At 35.4% G+C, this 19891-nt stretch overlaps 2 protein-coding genes across 2 annotated transcripts; both read right to left on the reverse strand.

Annotated features, from left to right (window-relative positions):
• Positions 1-829: 829 nt before the first annotated feature.
• Positions 830-8751, reverse strand: LOC102227179 (putative uncharacterized protein DDB_G0282133). Its single transcript, XM_023341203.1, has 4 exons — positions 8656-8751; positions 2364-4957; positions 2117-2236; positions 830-919 (listed from the first exon to the last, which is right to left on the reverse strand). The coding sequence occupies exons 1-3, from the start codon at positions 8749-8751 to the stop codon at positions 2194-2196; spliced, it is 2733 nt and encodes a 910-aa protein (XP_023196971.1). The 3' UTR covers positions 830-919; positions 2117-2193.
• Positions 8752-10979: 2228 nt separating this feature from the next.
• Positions 10980-18785, reverse strand: LOC102227438 (mucin-13-like). Its single transcript, XM_023341004.1, has 12 exons — positions 18623-18785; positions 16937-17356; positions 16719-16835; positions 14401-14507; positions 14150-14211; positions 13876-14036; positions 13306-13434; positions 13184-13229; positions 13061-13098; positions 12474-12561; positions 12046-12313; positions 10980-11963 (listed from the first exon to the last, which is right to left on the reverse strand). Exons 1-12 carry the CDS (start codon positions 18675-18677, stop codon positions 11802-11804), a joined length of 1653 nt encoding a protein of 550 aa, XP_023196772.1. The 5' UTR covers positions 18678-18785; the 3' UTR covers positions 10980-11801.
• Between the last annotated feature and the right edge of the window lie 1106 nt (positions 18786-19891).

Genomic DNA, 19891 nt, shown 5'->3' on the forward strand with positions numbered 1-19891 from the left:
AGCTACATTCTTCAGAACATCTTTAGACTTGAAATCATTACAGAAATTATGAAATTTGTCACTGACATCATTTCTATACTTTGTGTATGCTGTGGTGCCATTCATGTTAAGAATGTTTAAAATAAGTGAGTAGTAACAAAAAAAAAATCCGAAGACCAAACTCTAGTGGAAGAAATGGTTTGTGTTTAATATAACAAATATTCTGGAAGATAACTGTAATTAATGTATTGCATGTAGAATAAGAGAGAGAGAAATTAGACTAGAACCTCCAGGATAAGAACATATTTGTATAAAACCCACCTTGATAACTTTCTGCCAGTGAACAGGTTTCACAGGCAACCTTTCCCATCGTTTCTATTACAGTTGCTTCTTTGATATCAGAAGTTGCTTCATAGATTATTTCTATTGATGCTTCAACATCGTTTGTCTGTGACCTCATGCTTGTTTGTTTTTTCCTATGTGGAAACATTTCACAGTTAAGGAAGACTGTACTAAAAAGTGGATTAGTTTACATCACACTGTAAGTATTTCACTAATGTATAGAAAATACAGTTTTGACTCTGAAACTTACCTTAGCTCCAGCACTAAAGATCCAATGTATCCATTGTTTTGACCACTGAACTGTTTCTCAATCTGTATATTAAAAATAGCATTTTAGTGAACAGCGTTTTGTATAGGCAATGTTTGGGCTCAAAGAACAAAATATTTTTTTATTTAATCTTAAATACGATGCCAGCATTACTCCCCAATATTTTTTTAAGTACGATGTTTGGGCCAAAATAAAATACAGGGAAAGATAAACGAGTTCTTACCTCATCAGTAATATCTTTAGCAATCTCACGGAATATTTCTGATGTTTTGTCGGCCATTTTGTCATCATATGCTCTCTTCAAGACTAGCAGTCCAGGGAAAACCCTGGCTATTTGGAAAAACAAGGTTATTGTCAGAAACGTCTACAAAAATCCCACACAAACATTTAAGTAATTTAAATTTTCAAATGACAATTTACCACAGTATCACATTTTTCAATTAAATATCTATAAAAAGCCAGTTACATTACTATTAAGCTGGATAAGTTACTACGTATTAACCTGATATATCCTATTACGTCAAACTGTATAATTAAAAGCATTAACACTGAAAGGGACAAAACACATATGAACTTTAGGATTCAAAATGATTAATGGCTGGAGTGTTTGTCTCTTTACATATACAAAATATAAACAAGCAAATTTTGTGGTGGGCATATACCACAGAAAAAATATACAAGAGGGGCATTATAATTTTTCTTAAGCATATTTCCAGCATTAAAAAACAACAAAGTAGAATTCAGTATTTTAAAATTAAAAAAGTGTTTAAACTTTTGGGACTTAAGGGATCTACAGGCAGGATTGATTGTCAGTCATAATTCAGTTTCAAAATCATCATTTTGCATGTCAAACTTTAAATTTTGAATATAAAAGTATTGACATACTAGTTAGATATTTTTCTTTCATATTTTCATGTTATTATTTTGAATTTAGAGTTACAAATTTGATATTTAATTCACAGTCGAAAATTTGAAGTTCATAGTCATGACCATGACTGTAAAAGTAAATTTCAACAAGTTTTTTGTTCAGTTGTTAGTTTGAAGCTCGAAACTAGGACATAGTTATGATATTCAGAGTCATAAATATTAATTAAAAGTTAATATTTGTTAAATTCAAGTTTCCCTACAAGTTACTATCCACATTAATTTGACATTTCTTTTTTTCTAAATGAGGAAGTCTACTTTGAAACGCTTTACAAATCCCCACAATGATCAGCAGGGGGCAGCAACGTACGCTCTAAATTTATGCCTGTATCTGAGTCCTTTAACAGACAATGAAACAAGGGATAGATAATTACTTCTTTAACTTAGCTTATGTCAAGTAAGGTCATTCATATATTAAATTAAAAGAGCTCAAACCTCCCACTCCCTCCAAAAAACTGATTCTATTGCTTTAATAGAATCAGTTCCCAAGCCTGTTTATGAATAACATAAGTCATTTTGACAATACTGTCCTGCTCCACAGGTTTCTACAGTAAGCTAAAAGAAGAAGCACAATCCCATGTTGCTTTACACTCAGATACTCACATTTTTCACAGCCTCGATTCTCATTATAATATTGACCAGCCAGACACAAGCACAGGTAAATCGGGTCAGCACGATCTTCACAGGTGCTTCCACTGAGACATGGGTTCGAAGCACATGCACCTTGATAATTATGACAAAACGACAAACACACCGTGAAAGAACTTCATCATTTTGGTAAATTACAGGTAAGTTATTTTACTTGAGGAGTGCTTTCTAAATATATGTATTTGTAAAGAAACTGAATTACTTGGAGGTTTTGTAGTTGCTTGTTCTGGTGCTGTGGAGGGAGCATTCGTTGAAAAAGATTCTGTGCTTGGTGAAAGACTTGGACCCTTTGTTGGTGGAGTTTCTGTTTGTGGAGTAGCTGTCGAAGCTGGAGTATTTGTTGGAGGTTTTGTTGGTGTTGAAGTTGGGGTACTGTCTGGAGTTGGGCCAGATGTTGTCGGTTTTGTCTGTGTTGTATCTGGTGTAGCGTCTGTGGTTGGTCCAGATGTCGGTGACGTAGTTGGTGTACTGTCTGTAGTTGGTCCAGATGTTGTCGGTTTTGTCTGTGTTGTATCTGGTGTAGCGTCTGTGGTTGGTGCAGATGTCGGAGTGTTTGTCTGTGTTGTATCTGGTGTAGCGTCTGTGGTTGGTGCAGATGTCGGAGTTTTTGTCTGTGTTGTATCTGGTGTAGCGCCTGTGGTTGGTGCAGGTGTCGGAGTTTTTGTCTGTGTTGTATCTGGTGTAGCGCCTGTGGTTGGTGCAGATGTCGGAGTTTTTGTCTGTGTTGTATCTGGTGTAGCGTCTGTGGTTGGTGCAGATGTCGGAGTTTTTGTCTGTGTTGTATCTGGTGTAGCGTCTGTGGTTGGTGCAGATGTCGGAGTTTTTGTCTGTGTTGTATCTGGTGTAGCGTCTGTGGTTGGTGCAGATGTCGGAGTTTTTGTCTGTGTTGTATCTGGTGTAGCGTCTGTGGTTGGTGCAGATGTCGGAGTTTTTGTCTGTGTTGTATCTGGTGTAGCGTCTGTGGTTGGTCCAGATGTTGGAGTTTTTGTCTGTGTTGTATCTGGTGTAGCGTCTGTGGTTGGTCCAGATGTTGGAGTTTTTGTCTGTGTTGTATCTGGTGTAGCGTCTGTGGTTGGTGCAGATGTCGGAGTTTTTGTCTGTGTTGTATCTGGTGTAGCGTCTGTGGTTGGTCCAGATGTCGGAGTTTTTGTCTGTGTTGTATCTGGTGTAGCGTCTGTGGTTGGTGCAGATGTCGGAGTTTTTGTCTGTGTTGTATCTGGTGTAGCGTCTGTGGTTGGTGCAGATGTCGGAGTTTTTGTCTGTGTTGTATCTGGTGTAGCGTCTGTGGTTGGTGCAGATGTCGGAGTTTTTGTCTGTGTTGTATCTGGTGTAGCGTCTGTGGTTGGTGCAGATGTCGGAGTTTTTGTCTGTGTTGTATCTGGTGTAGCGTCTGTGGTTGGTGCAGATGTCGGAGTTTTTGTCTGTGTTGTATCTGGTGTAGCGTCTGTGGTTGGTCCAGATGTCGGAGTTTTTGTCTGTGTTGTATCTGGTGTAGCGCCTGTGGTTGGTGCAGGTGTCGGAGTTTTTGTCTGTGTTGTATCTGGTGTAGCGTCTGTGGTTGGTCCAGATGTCGGACTTTTTGTCTGTGTTGTATCTGGTGTAGCGTCTGTGGTTGGTGCAGATGTCGGAGTTTTTGTCTGTGTTGTATCTGGTGTAGCGTCTGTGGTTGGTGCAGATGTCGGAGTTTTTGTCTGTGTTGTATCTGGTGTAGCGTCTGTGGTTGGTGCAGATGTCGGAGTTTTTGTCTGTGTTGTATCTGGTGTAGCGTCTGTGGTAGGTGCAGATGTTGTTGGTTTTGTCGTTGTCGAAGCTGTTGTAGCGTCTGTGGTTGGTGCAGATGTCGGAGTTTTTGTCTGTGTTGTATCTGGTGTAGCGTCTGTGGTTGGTCCAGATGTCGGAGTTTTTGTTTGTGTTGTATCTGGTGTAGCGTCTGTGGTTGGTGCAGATGTCGGAGTTTTTGTCTGTGTTGTATCTGGTGTAGCGTTTGTGGTTGGTCCAGATGTCGGAGTTTTTGTCTGTGTTGTATCTGGTGTAGCATCTGTGGTTGGTCCAAATGTCGGTGACGAAGCTGGTGTACTGTCTGTAGTTGGGCCAGATGTTGGTGGTGTTGTTGGTGTTGAAGTTGGTGTAACTTCTGTGGTTGGTGCAGATGTCGGAGGATTTGTCGATGTTGAAGCTGGTGTACTGTCTGTGGTTGTTCCAGATGTTGGTGGTGTTGTTGGTGTTGAAGTTGTTGTAACTTCTGTGGTTGGTGCAAATGTTGTTGGTTTTGTCGTTGTCGAAGCTGTTGTAGCTTCTGTGGTTGGTGCAGATGTTGTTGGTTTTGTCGTTGTCGAAGCTGTTGTAGCTTCTGTGGTTGGTGCAGATGTTGTTGGTTTTGTCGTTGTCGAAGCTGTTGTAGCTTCTGTGGTTGGTGCAGATGTTGTTGGTTTTGTCGTTGTCGAAGCTGTTGTAGCTTCTGTGGTTGGTACAGATGTTGTTGGTTTTGTCGTTGTCGAAGCTGTTGTAGCTTCTGTGGTAGGTGCAGATGTTGTTGGTTTTGTCGTTGTCGAAGCTGTTGTAGCTTCTGTGGTTGGTGCAGATGTTGTTGGTTTTGTCGTTGTCGAAGCTGTTGTAGCTTCTGTGGTTGGTGCAGATGTTGTTGGTTTTGTCGTTGTCGAAGCTGTTGTAGCTTCTGTGGTAGGTGCAGATGTTGTTGGTTTTGTTGTCATGAAATGTGTTGATCCATCTGCGGTTGACACAGGAGGTTCTGTAGTTGACGTAGCTTCTGTCGTTGCTGTAGCTGTGGTTGTGATACTGATGTTAGCATTTATTCATTGGCACAGTTTTGTTAATTTTAAATAACAGCGCTGGACTCCATAATTTGCATATTATTGGTACTTGCTGTAAATCTCCTGTTTTTACTGATCCATACACCTGCACATTTTGTATGTTTTTTAATTTAACCTTCACTTTGTACTGGATTACACAATTTTTCATAACTGCACAGTATTTATGTTGAAATTTCACTCTTACTAAACAGATTGTTGGGGTTTTTTATCCTGTTTATGTCTATTTTATACTCCTATGTTTGTGCGAATCTACTTGCTTTGGTTACCGATCACTTTGCTGCTGTTGTGCTGGAATATCCCTACTGTGACACAATAAAGGATATTTCTTTCTATTGTATTGTATTAGTTTCCAGATTCCAAAAAAAAATGTATGTAGCTATGAGTCAGCCATTATTAAAAAAAATGTTTCAGTTTAAAGAAAGATACATAATTAATGATTGACGGTTTTTATACTCTTAGAAACTCAGATACGGTAACCACTCCAGGTGAATCGTTCAGGAGTTTAGGAGTGAAGTTGCACAATAACAAAGTTTATAGCTCAGTACTTTTGGTAACAACAAGTCATAGATGGTAACTTTTGAAACAAAAATCCCAATATGATTGTGAAGGTCACTAAAAGAAAAGCAAGAGAAGCTGCATCATCTTTAAACACAAACTTTTCTGATTTTCAAACATTAGTTATTTTAAAATAACTAATATCTGCTTAAACCTATAAACTTTAAGCTTAAAGCAATTATGCTAACTAATTTTACTGTTCATTTTTTTTATCCTAACATAAACAGATGGCGGGATTTTAATTTTTTTCTCAGTTTGATGCAGTTATTTTAAAAATGATCATGGTTGTGTCCATTATGCTACCAAGGTTTATTTTAGTCACCAGATGTAAAAAAGAATATAAATATTTTCCAATTGATATAATTAATTTGTTAAATTGTCCCTTCATCGGCATCACTTATAAACATGGCTAGAAAGTAACTGGTTACATTTACTCGCGTTACTGTAATTAAGTACAGTTTGTCTGTATTTGTTACTTTTTAAAGTAGTTTACAAAACCTGAACTTTTACTTCTACCTGAGCATGTTTTTAGTCATGTGTTTTACTCAATTACGTTTGAAATTGTAATTGAGTAAACACATTACTGAAAACATTTATGAGTTAAAATAAAACAAAAAAAACAGCATTTATCTGCTGGGTTAGTAATCAGAGGACATGGTGTTGCATTAATTTAAAACAGTTTGAGGTCAATGTGTTCTAATGCCTTTGTGGAATCCACAATCAGCACTTTCTATTCATAAAACATTTTCTAAGTAGCTTTTGCTTAAAATGAAACTTCAACTTTTACTTGACTATTGTTTTACAGTGGCAACTTGTATTTCAGGAACATTTTATCCAAGTTATTGCACTTTTATTATTTTTTTACTCTTTCCACTTCTGCTTATAAGTCTTTATAGACCTCAGCTGTTTCTGCATTAATGGAAGAGCAAACATTATTTAACATAATGAGGACAAAAAAATCAAACTAGTACAGACAAAGGTGCTACTACTACTTCTAAACAAAATGATTGAAACATAGTATATACGAGCATTAATGCTTACCGACAGTGGCTACGACAATCCAAAGGATGAATGTCACAGTCAATGTTTTAGCCATTATCAAAAAAATAAATTAATAAATAAACTCACAGGTTAAAATCCCACAAAAAGATTAAAAGCACTACAAGCTATGAGTGGATGACACCTGAGAGGTTAGAAGGAATGATCTAGAGTCAATGAACAGCTAGAAACCTGTGATCTGCCTCGGGTGTAGTGATGGACTCTGACCTGAACATTCAAAGTCATATGAAGACAGTTACAAAGTCAGCCCTCTACCACCTGGAGAACATTTCCAGGATTAGAAGGCTAACATCTCGGTAACATCTATAGAAACTCATTCACATGTTTATCTTTACTGCAATCAATGCGACCAAAAGAAATCCTCCAGCTGCAGCTGATGAAACCAGAAAGATAGAGCACATCGCACCAGTTCTAAAGTCCCTACACTACTCAGGTCTTCTGGTTCTGGTCTACTCTGCATCTCATAAATCTGGAACAAACTTCCAGAAAACTGCTTAACAGAGTTCTTTTAAACCAAGGCTAAAACAGATGCAATTTACAATGACTTATACCAGACATGGATAGAGTACTCAAAAATGTTATCCAAGTCAAAATATAACTACTTCAATATATTCTTACTCAAATTGCCCAAGAAGTTACTCAAGAGAAAATAAGTATTGTCTAGTAAAAGGCTGATTAGATCATTTTACCCATTATTTTGAAATTACGTCATCAGACAGACAAATATTTGCAAATTCTGATATTTAGGAAATTATTACAAATAGAGAACATGGCAGAATAACAAATCCAAGCAGAATGAACACTTTTCTAAGTCAAATTTCTTCAATATAAAACGTATTAAACTAATACCTACACTTGATATTGTAAATTCAATATATGCTGTAATAGGGTAAGGCACTTTCAGTGACAATATATGTGTTTACTGTTGTCTTTATGTCTCCAAATGAAACAGAAGGCTCAGCAGAGAGAAAATAACAGAACAACAAACCTTTGTACAAATGATGAGTCCCACTTTAACATAAACAGTAGACGTCAAGTTTGTTTCTATGGCTTATTCCAGCAACAAAGCAGTTCAAAGTGCTTTACATCATAAAAACATTATATAGTCATCAGTTATGAAACAAGCAATAAACATTGCTTGTGTCTATATCTCACACAGTTTTGGTTAAAACAATCTTGTTCTTCATTCTGTAAAGTTATTGATAGTGAATAGAGTATTCAGAAATTTTACTCAAGTAAGAGTAGCAGTGCTTCCTAATAACATCACTTAAGTAAAAGTAATAAGTACGGTGTAGTAAAACTACTCCTAAAGCTATTTTTAACCCCACAAAGTTACTCAAGTAAATGTAACTAGTTATAACTGAGGCAGGTGAAAGGATTGTAAGCTAGTTCTTCCCCCAGATCCAGACAGATGAAATGATCTTAAGAGTCAGTAAGGAAACTCTTTTAAGGAAAGAGTTGTAGCTTTCCGTAAAGCACAACACTCCTAGCTATAAAAATGAGCTGCCATAAATTTATATTTCCGAAGTCATGTTTAATAATCAGTTTTACAATGTGGTGAAGAAATACATATTCTTCCCAGAATGGAACATGATCTTTATCAGTTATAGCCAGAGTTGGGAAATAATTACCGGTAGTTAACATTTAGTCAATTACATTTACTTGAGCAACTTTTTGAAAAAAGAAAATTTACTTTTAGGACTATTTTTAGTAAGCTGTACTTTTTAAATTTCATTTGAGTAATTTTATAATGAAGTATTGCTACTCTTACTTGAGTAAAAATTCTGGATTCTGTACTCATTGGATGAAAAACAAACATGTTTCAACCAAAACTTCACCAGACACAGACACACGCCGGCGGTTTTTGTTAAAATCTTATAAGTTTTATATAAATGAAAAATTGTGGAAAACTTTAATTTTGCCTCATTCTGTTATTTTTCTGCTACTTATATAAATTATTGTAATTTTGTTCCTTAAAATACCAAAAATCCCACTTTACTTTGTATTTTGTTTTGGTTTGATTATGTAATTTTTAAATAATAAATGAACCTCTGGAGCCTCCAGATCTGGACCCAACAGAGCAGGTTTGGAGAATCGCATCATGGAAGTCCAGCCCAAAAATCTGTTGCTACTGTCCGATGCCATCCTGTCACTCTGGACCACAATCTCTGGGAATATATGATTATATCTGGTTGAAGCTATGTCACAAAGAATTAAGGCAGATCCTGCTTGAATGAAGCTATTGATGAGTATGCATATATTTATCCATCCATCAATTACAAATTTTTATCTTATCTTATTTATTGGTGGTAGGAGTTTGACCTGTAACCAATGACTCAGCTGTATTCTCACTCATTCTGCACAATTACTAAATTTTAATTTCCCTTATAAAACTTTAGAAAACTGAAATGAGATATTGTATAAACACACCAAAGTACTACATAAACATGTCAAACATCCATGTGCTGGACAAATATCTTTATCGAATGACTAAAGCTTGTCATGCAAATATTTATCTATAGATCAAAGGTGTTAATAATAAACCATAGGAACTAATGATTACACTCCTTGTTAGTTATTTATTGCTGTTAATCTGTCCTCTGTTAACACTGAAATAATTTTAAGCTTGATTTTTTTCACTTACTTTATGAATACATTCACAAATTACCACTGAATTGCTTACTATAATGTATTTGTAATAGAGATTCATCAATATTTTCTCTCTGAAGGATATTTTAGCCCACTGATCATGTATCATTACAGACATTTGGTTACAAGTAAAACAGGGTTGGACTACATGAAGTCACTCAGTCACCTACAATTAAAGGATAAATATATGCATAAATCAAATGTGTATCAAGTTGGCATGAACTCAGTTAAATTATTTACTGCTGAGATTAGGGATTACTTACTAAAAAAATAATGTTTTAATGTGCTGACATGTAGAGGAATTGCTGCTCATTAGCAAAAATAAATTTTTATCTTGACTTTGATTCTCTTTGCATTGATACTCTCTTCAACTCTTGCTCCATTTCAACATCATTTTGGGTGTTGGCAGGAACAAATCCACCATGACGACGTAACTCATGTTACGTCATCATCACTCAAAGACTTGAATGTACTCCACGTATCATCCTGGCCAAAGGCTACAGCGCTCATTCCATTAGTCACATTGAAGTGGAGTTTGTTGCTATCGGCTTCTGAAGAAAATCAACAGATGTGGATCAGATGTATCTGCATCTTTCACTCCAGGAAGTTGCAGGAAACTTTCAGTGTATCGTGCCTCTGGTATGGCACAGACCCACCAGTAAATGGGTAGGTTTGATGCGAGAACTTATTCATCAAATGTTTTTCCGTCTCCCTTTTCGCTCATTGACTCTTTTTTGGAAACGCCAAAAACCACCTCAAGTGAGCGTCATTTATTTTATCTTTATTGCAAAATTGAGGAGGGTATTTGGAATTTTGACATTTCCCTCAAATTATACTAATGAGATACTTAGAAAAAACCCCAAACAAAAACAAAACACAGCTACAGAAGAGTGGCGTGCAGACAAAGTCATCCAATAAAGCTAAGCCTATGAAAACACAAAGCCTTTGTGATGCTTATTAAAACTGTTTTAATTTTTTTTCCCCTACCGCATAAATTAAATATCCCTGCTTTCCTCTCACAAGCTAAAAATTAATCACTAATAATTGGTTATTATTGCTGAAATATATATGTCAAATGGCCACTTTTTCTTCCCAGATATCCAATATGAGATTGGGTAATTTGTAAACAAATTCACCCCCCAATTGTAGATATCCAATGGGATTGGTGGGTGCAATGTAGAAAACCAGTCATATTACACATGATAGTTGACAAAATCTTCTAACTGAATTATTTCTTAGTTCAAAATATTACAAATGTAAATATCCAGGCAGGGTTATGACTGGAAGCTTGATCAACATGTAGTGGAAGAAAGACCAGCCAAGGTAATATGTGTATAATTCAGCCTGGATTTGTAATTTTGAATCACAAAAAAGACAAAAACTGATAACAATCTCACTTTACTCAAACTGGCGACTCAGTTTTGGTTTTAAAAGTTGCTTAAGTTGTTTTATTGCATAAATATTCCATCCGACAACAATAATAGTTAGTGTTTATTGCATAAATTAAAGCCCAAAGTTAACATAAGATTTACAGACATATTCAATAAATGAGATTAAAAGTGCTTTTTGAAAATAACAATCTTTAAGAAAGTATTAAACATGGTTATTATGAAGATGATTTTTATTAAGTTGACTTAAATGTCAGCAGAAAATAATCATAATTAACAAAAATCAAGGCTTAAAAACATCAGTATGTAATTGATCTAAATAATGCTAGAGTCGGGTTATGAATGTATTTTTTTATTCAATATGATTAGAGAATTTTGACCTAAAATTCTCTAATTTGAATCAGAGGTAGAAACATTAAAATTATGTTTATGTGTCCATGATAAATAGCAAGATCCTTTTTATAAAACGTTTGAAACTTGAAAATCAGCAATCCAATTTTTATTATTAACCCATATAAAAATGTTAGTGTAAATTTGAAATACAGATCATCTCTGATTTACAGCTTTTCAGTTAAATACAATATCACATGAGGAAATACAAAAAGAAAAATGATACAAGCATTGCTAAATACTGTAAACTATTGGAATTATATTATAAATGATTTTACCGCTATAGAAAATACACTGTATTGAAAGATGATGAACATCTTCACATTCTCTAATTTGGATCAATTTTCAGCTCATCTCATTTACCAAAACTTAGTTCAACATAAAATTGAGACTCAAATTAAAATGCTGAGCAAAAAAACAACTGCAGTAAATTCATAGATGAACACAAAGAAAATTAAACATGGTATAAATTATGGACTCATGTTCAATCAGCATACAGAACTACGGGTGACTCAGAATACAAGAATTGAAAAGATTTAAACAATGAAAGACAGATTGGTTTATAACAGCTTATAGGATAGAAGTCACACAATAACAGCTAAAAGTAGTAAAGGAACACGATACAATAATATCTACTACATTACATTGCACATCTTAGCTGATATGCTTCTGATTACATCTTGTACATCAGTGGGTTCCAATGAATTGCAGTCACTTGGGAAAAAACACCATAATAGGAACCCCTGAAGTGATTCAGCTTCCGTCTCCTTAATTAAAGTAAGGGTTTGTCTGGCCTCGGGTCTGAGCGTAAGGGTTTGAGGCTCGGTTCTGGGAATAAGGGTTGCTCTTGGGTTGGATCTCCTCGTAAGGGTGGTTTTTGGGTCGATTCTGGGAGAACGAGTACATGTCATCTTGGTTGTCGTTGAATCGCTGCAGCAGAGAAGAAGAGACATCATAATTTGTGAGTGAATAAAGCACAGATGTTTGTGTTCTCGTGCAGAGGTGTACCCACCGAGTTCATCCCTGAAGGAATCAAGTTTTGCCGACTGTTGCTCGGAGTCATCTCCAGGTTGGTCCTGCTGTCCCAGTTGCTGTTGGCTGTGGCCCGTGGGATTCGAGGGGCCCCAGAATTTGCCAGGCTGTTTGTTGGCTCTTTAACTGACGCGGAAAAGTCTTTGCTGTTGCCATTGCTGGAGGATAGTGGGGCCTTGGCAATAGAATGACTTTGATAGGGTATCCCAATGTCTTCCTCTTTTGTCTTGGAGCTTTTCTTCTTGGATCTGAAAGAAAGAATAATTTAAAAAACTGCAACAATGTTGTGTTTAAAATTGCATATGTAGCATAGCTTGCAGTCTATTGCAAAAATATGAATTCAGTTTTAGAGAAAAAGGTGATTGTAAAAGTCACTAAGGTGGATAAATGAACAGAGTTCAAACTTACTTTGTTACCACCAATGGCAAAGCGATCAACGCAGCGATCACCAGAGCTCCGAGGATCGAGCAAACGATCACGACGATCAACAACCTATCTAACAAACAGAGAAGCAGTCAGTAATTAGTCTCAGCCTTTTTATGGTCTTGATACAACAGGGATTTAGTCTCAAAGTTGAAATTTTGATTTTAAAGATTTTATTATAGCTATAGAGGGAACATTCACTTGGCTAAAGAACTACTTTCATTTTCTTTAGTAGATGTTTTATGTGTTTCATAGTTTTTTAAGTAAAGGCTTTTGTAGCTGCACAGTATGGCAGAGAAAGAAGAAGACATGCAGCTAATGGCTGAAGGCCAGCATTAGAACCAGTGTTGAAAACTGTTTTCTGTTTAACACATAGAAAAACATTCCCCAGCCTCCCCAATTCTGAAAAAAAAACAACATTTCCACTCAAAATGACAGAAATAATTTGCTTTACACATGGCCTATTGTATGCTGAATTGTAATTGCATGCTTGTTGTAATTCCTCCCCTCGAGCAAACATAAAAATTAACATCTTCATGAACATGCTTTGACTTTCACTACTGTATACTCACTGTCCTTGCAGTTGGAACCAGTATAACCAAAGTCACAGCTGGAAAAAAAAAAACATAGTTTAACTTGAAACTGACGGGCTTACAGATAACCATAAAGCCAGACAGTTAGGTCGATGCACTTACTCTTTGCATTCGTTGTTCACATATATCTGACCAACGGGACATGCAGCTAAAGTAGAGACAGTTATACCCCAGTTAGAGCTCAGATAAAGATTTCAACTCTCCTGATTGTTAAATATCCTTACCCATGCATAATCTGTCACTGTAATTTGTTTTAATAAAGCCATCGTCACAGCTGCATGTGAAACTGCCGCCTGTAGAACTGCACTTTGTAGATAAAGTGTCACATGAATTGGAATCACAAAGGCTTTTTTCTTTTGAATGAAACAGAAAAAAAGGTGGCATCAGAAAACTTAATATCATAACATGCACGTACAATCCAGAACATCACTGATAACTAACTTCATCAGAACTTTTTCAGATTTAAAGTCGTGACAGAAATTCTAACGTGTATATTTTGTTCATGCAGAGGTGCCATAGCTGTCAAGAATGTTGAAAATGAGTGTGTAGTAATAGAAAAAAAGTTTGACAAAACTAAACCATAATGACAGAAAATAAAATAATAGAAATATAAAAAGAAGAATAAATCAAGCTCCAAAACAAAAATGGGAAGTAGCCTTAACACCACAAATTTCTGATTAATATAAAGCAGATATTCTGGAAGATAACTGTAATGAATGTGCTGTTTACAGAATAAGAGAAAAGTAAACTAGACTAGAATCGCCAGAATAAGAAGATATTTGTGTAAAATTCACCTGTAAAGCTTCCTTCCAGTGCACATCCTGTGCAGGTGATTTCTCCCATTGTTTCTTTTACAGTGTCTTGTGTGATTTCAGCAGTTGGTTCATATACGATTTCTATTGATGCTTCAATGTTTCCTGACCTTGTCTCTGACCTTGCATTAGGTTTGTTTTCCCTATGTGGGAAAATGTCATAATTAAGGAAGACTGTACTAATCAAAGAATTAGTCTGTCATACTGTAAATATTCACTATTGTATAGAAAATACAGTTTTGATTCTAAAACTTACCTGAGCTCCAGCACTAAAGATTGACGGAATCCATTTTCTTTATCACGGAACTTTGTGTCAATCTGTGTATTAAAAATAGCATTTTAGTGAACAGCGTTTTGTATAGGCAATGTTTGGGCTCAAAGAACAAAATATATTTTAATTTAATCTTAAGTGCAATACAGGTGACACCAGAATTACTCCCCAATATTTTTTTTAAGTACGATGTTTGGGCCAAAATAAAATACAGGGAAAGATAAACGAGTTCTTACCTCATCAGTAATATTTTTAGCAGTCTCACTAAATATTTCTGATGTTTTGTCGGCCATTTTGTCATCATATGCTCTATTCAAGACTAGCAGTCCAGGGAAAACCTTGGCTATTTGGAAAAACAAGGTTATTGTCAGAAACTTCCACAAAAATCCCACAAACATAAGTGGAAATGTTCAAGCAGTTTGAATTTACAAATGAGAGCTTACTTATCAATTAAATATCTATTTAAAAAACGAAGAAAAAACTGTTATATTACCAGTAATCTGGTAACTCTGTTAACCTAATAACTAGATGACAACGAAATTGTTTTAAGAAAAAGAATTATAATATTATAGATAGATAGATAGATAGATAGATAGATAGATAGATAGATAGATAGATAGATAGATAGATAGATAGATAGATAGATAGATAGATAGATAGATAGATAGATAGATAGATAGATAGATAGATAGATAGATAGATAGATAGATAGATAGATAGATAGATAGATAGATAGATAGATAGATAGATAGATAGATAGATAGATAGATAGGCCAGGTTAGTTAATATATAGGCAGGGTTTTCTAAAATACTAATTTCAATTCTCACAGTTATAATTTTGAGCATGTCAAGGTTTAAAAATTATATTATTGACAATATTAGTGAAATTTGAACTTTAAAAGTAATAATTTCAGATTTCCATGTTATACTTATGAGTTTAAAAGTCTCCATTTTGTGTAAAATGTACAGTCATATTTTTGAGATTCATAGTCATTAGTATGAGTTTGACTATAGTAATGACTATTTTTGACAGTTTATGTTCAGTAATGAGTTTGAGAATTAAAGTTAAATTGGGCTTTTAAAGACATGGTAACGACATTCAGTAATAAATATGAGATTAAATATTCAGTAATTTTGTCCATAAAAGTTATGCCACAGTTTTGCATCTCATTGTGAGTATCATTAATTCATCAGCTGACAGACCATGTGATATTTCTTCTTTTTTTTAAGTGAATGAGAACCCGGCTGAAAGGCTTTAAATATGGAACTACATTTATGGCGCTAAATTAATCTCATAGGAATTCACAAAGCATACAGTAATATTTATACGTGTACAATAAGATCCACAAGGATGCAAGAAGATTTGTAAGTGTATCACATAATTCACAAATATGTACACAATAATTAAATGTGTACCTCAATATTTACATGTGTGTAAATAGTTTGTCAACTTTACATGTTTCAAACTGCACAAGTAGTAAGAAACTACGCATAAAAATCTGAAAATACCCGTGCACAAATCGCCAGCTGTGGACGGATCGGTCAACACAAGCGCATGGATCAGCCTGCCTTCGCTTTCGACTTTTGAGACTTTCTAACTGCATTGTTTCACTTGAGAATGCAAGTGAGAATGATGTGTTCAAGGCTGGTGAAAAGCTGGGATATCTGAGCATTAGAATTGTGATGCTCCGCTCAAGGCAGAAGAAAAGCTCAGACATCTGTGCATTACCAGATTTACTGGAAAAATCATATTTTTGACTTGACCCTGCAGTCCAGACACATTATATTAAGGACATGCACTTACATTAAAGTTACTGTATTATAAAAATATTCTAGGCTGCACTGCTCATTTACAGTAGTTTAAATGAGACTGTTCTTCTTTTCCTGGAAAAATAAACTGTCCCTGGAGACTACCGAGAGCAGCAGCGAAATATTTTAGGGAAAAATACATCAGGGGCTTGTTCTTATTGTGGAGAAATAGAAAGGGCTGTGTGAATGCATATTTTCAGATTTGTAGTTCATGTAAATTTGACAAAATGTTTACACATATGTGAAGGTTGAGATAAGCATTTATGCATTGTGTTATACACATTTGTGAATTATGTGGTACGCAAACAAATCTTGTATGCTTGTGGATCTTATTGTACACATACAAATATCATCGTAAGCGTTGTGAATCTTTCTGAGACTAATTTAGCTCCATATATAAAAGTCCTCAGAATGACCAGCAGGGGGCATCTACTTGGGTATCAAAATTATGTCAATCTCTGAGTCTTTTTTATAACAGACAATGGAGCAAATAATCTAGGTTATTACTTCTTTAACTCGTATCTCTTAGTCAAATTAAACATATTCTCACAATCCCTAAACAAATGAATGACATTAAGACTGCCTAGTCTGTTTGAATTTTTACTGGTTTACTGAAAAGCCCGTTTTTAAATACCAGAAGTTCTTTGGTGCAACAAGATTTTTCACCTTGTCTATCTGCACAGATTTCTACACTTACCTGAAAGAAGCCTCATATACCCATGCTGCTTTACCCTCAGATACTTACTTCTTTGACAGAATGAACTGACATAAACATCACCAGGCAAACACAAGCAAGTGAAATTCTGGTTGAAACGTTCTTCACAGGTGCTTCCATCACGACATGGATTTGAAGCACAAGCACCTTGATAATTGTGACAAGAATCACAAACACACAATGGAGTTATTTTAATGTTTATCTATGCTTTCTAAATGATTTATCTTTTTGTAAAGGAGCTGAATTACTTGGAGGTTTTGGAGTTGTAGGTACTGGTGCTGTGGAGGGAGCATTCGTTTGTGAAGATCCTGTGTTGGGTGAAACACTCGAACCCTCTGTTGGTGGAGTTCCTGTTGGTGGAGTTCCTGTTGAAGTTGGCGTAGGTGTTACAAGGGTTGTTGTTGTAGTTGTAACTTCCGTGGTTGATGTAGATGTTGGAGGGGTTGTTGTTGCATTTGTAACTTCCGTGGTTGGTGTAGGTGTTGGAGGGGTTGTTGTTGTAGTTGTAACTTCCGTGGTTGGTGTAGATGTTGGAGGAGTTGTTGTTGCATTTGTAACTTCCGTGGTTGGTGTAGGTGTTGGAGGGGTTGTTGTTGTAGTTGTAACTTCCGTGGTTGGTGTAGGTGTTGGAGATTTAGTTGTGTTTGAAGGGATTGTTTCTTCTGTCGCTGTGTAAACAGATGTTAGTTTTTCATTAGCTCCAAGTTATAAAACATATGTTGTCGTTGCTATCAATCCATCATTATTTAAAGAAAATTTTTCAGTTTAACTAACAATACATGAATTTTATGCTTCTTAACTAATTGATAACAAATTTAGCTGAATTATTTAGGAGGTTACTCTTTTTTGTCTCTGTTATGTTTTCTTCCACAACAACTAAATATAAAGCTTCGGGTATGGCTTTGGATAATAAAACATGTTCTGAATGAAAAATCCAAATAATTATGGTCACTGAAATAACTGCAGCAGAAGCTATATCACCTTTAAAGAGTAAACCCTTTCAGATTTTCAGACACTATCTATTTTTAAAATAAATATAGTTGCTTGTACATTAAACCTGTAAATTCCCTTAATATAATTAGGCAAACTCAATTTATTGTTAATTTTTATCCTTAAATAAATTGAAATTTCTTCGGTTTGAGGCCATTACTTTAATAAAAAAATAACCATGGATGTGTTCGATATGTTGCCAGGGGATATTTCAGGTACAAGCTAAAAAATGAGATAAATATTTTGTAAGAGATAAAATTTTCTCTGTTAAACTGTTGCTTCACCTGCTTTGTTGTAGTCTTTATAGACTAGAGCTGTTTCTGCTTTAATAGAATAGAATAGAATAGAATAGAATAGAAGTACTTTATTCATCCCAGCAGAGAAATTACGTCGCAGTTACAGCATAGAGACAAGACACAATAACAACTACCACTGAGTAGTAGTTGTAGATAAAATAAAAAATAAAATATAAATGCTATAAATTGTAAAAATATGAAATGCTGTTAATATAAAAAGCAACTTAAGAGCAGTCCTTGCAAAGATTCAAAAAATGCAGATATGTATATGTAAATATATGTACAGGAAGTGTGCCACAGTGCAGTTGTGCAAAATTGGACTGATTAGTGCAGAACAATGATTTAGCTTTTATTGTACAGTGAGATGGCATGTGGCAGGAAGGATTTCCTGTATCTGTCCCTACGACAGCGGAGTTGGAGCAGCCTATGTGAGAAGGTGCTCCGCTGTCTGTCCACTACGTGGTGGAGAAGGTGCTGTTTATTGTCCATAATAGACATGTTTAATAGACATGTTTAATGAAAGAACAGACACTATTTTAACATCGTAAGCACAACATAATCAAGCTACTACAGAAAAAGATGTTTCCCTTGACAGCTACTTCTAACCAAGATGATTTAAAGATAGGATAGAAAAGAATTACTACTTACCAACAGTGGTCACAGCAATACAAAGGAGGAATGTCACAATCAATGTTTTAGCCATTGTTCCAAAAATAAAATAAGGCCAAAATCCCACAAAAATACTAAAAGCAGTACAACCTGTGAGTGGATGACACCTTAAAGGTTGGAAGCCTAAGATGAATGTGAAATCATGCCTGACAGCGAAGTTTGTATCAGTAGCCACTCCTCCTGGGGCGTCGCTGGCCACTGAACGTCTTCCAGAAAAAAAACCCAGAGGCCAGGTTTTTAAAAAAAAAGTTATTTCCTTATTGCTATCCAATATCATAAACTGTCTCTGGCACAGATTTTCGGAGGAGCTGAAAGTATGTCACTGGTCGTTGACATGGGCCAAAACACTCTCAGTAGAAGGAAAACTATAAAGGGTAAGTTCAACACACTTGATGTCTGTTAGGATCAAAAAAACAGAAACAAAAATGTTAAATCACTCTACAGTTATTCATCTGGACCAAACAGTCCACCAAGTTCTTTATATTCACATAAAAGTGTATGAAAATAAAAAGATGCATCAACCAAGGTAAAAGTCTCCTCACTATATTGATATATTTTGTCTTCAGGAGCTTTAAATAATGTTTCATTAAAGGCAAAACAGCTGCAGTTTGTAAGGATTTATACCTGAGGCAGGTGAGGGAACAGGAACCTGTAGTTTTTTTCCAGACTCAGATATAGTTGAAAGAATTTTTAGAACCAGGTGTCATGTAAAGAGTTATAGCTTACCTAAAATTACAAGATTCCTGGCTATAAATATGTGCTGTCATGAATTTATGTTTAATAACAATGAATATTCCTCTGACTGGCTATCTTACCTGAGAGAATGACTCAAAGTACAGATTTAAAAATGTGCAATTTGTAATGAACCTCAGAGAAGCATGATACATCATACTAGACATTCAAAGACAATGAGCAGAACGACTTATTTATAAAATATCTTCCCAATTCAGCACAGGCAAAATGTTTCAACAAGTTTCTCCACATAAGTTATGAAGGTGAACATCCAAAACATCACATTTATTTGCCTCTTGATGTTGCAAAGAATTTGGAGAATGTTGTACAATCAAACCCAAAGAGACAAAATAACAACTGATTACTAAAAACAGGCATTCTCTGACTTCTTAGGACAGATGTATTTTTGAACCACCTCTACTTTATTACACTAAAGAGAGCTCACTATTTTTCTCGTTTTTTCCCCCCCAACCTCTAGTTTATTGCATGTGCAGTTTTGTCAGACATACTATTAGG

Source organism: Xiphophorus maculatus, chromosome 10 (assembly GCF_002775205.1).
Source record: "Xiphophorus maculatus strain JP 163 A chromosome 10, X_maculatus-5.0-male, whole genome shotgun sequence".
NCBI lineage: Eukaryota > Metazoa > Chordata > Actinopteri > Cyprinodontiformes > Poeciliidae > Xiphophorus > Xiphophorus maculatus.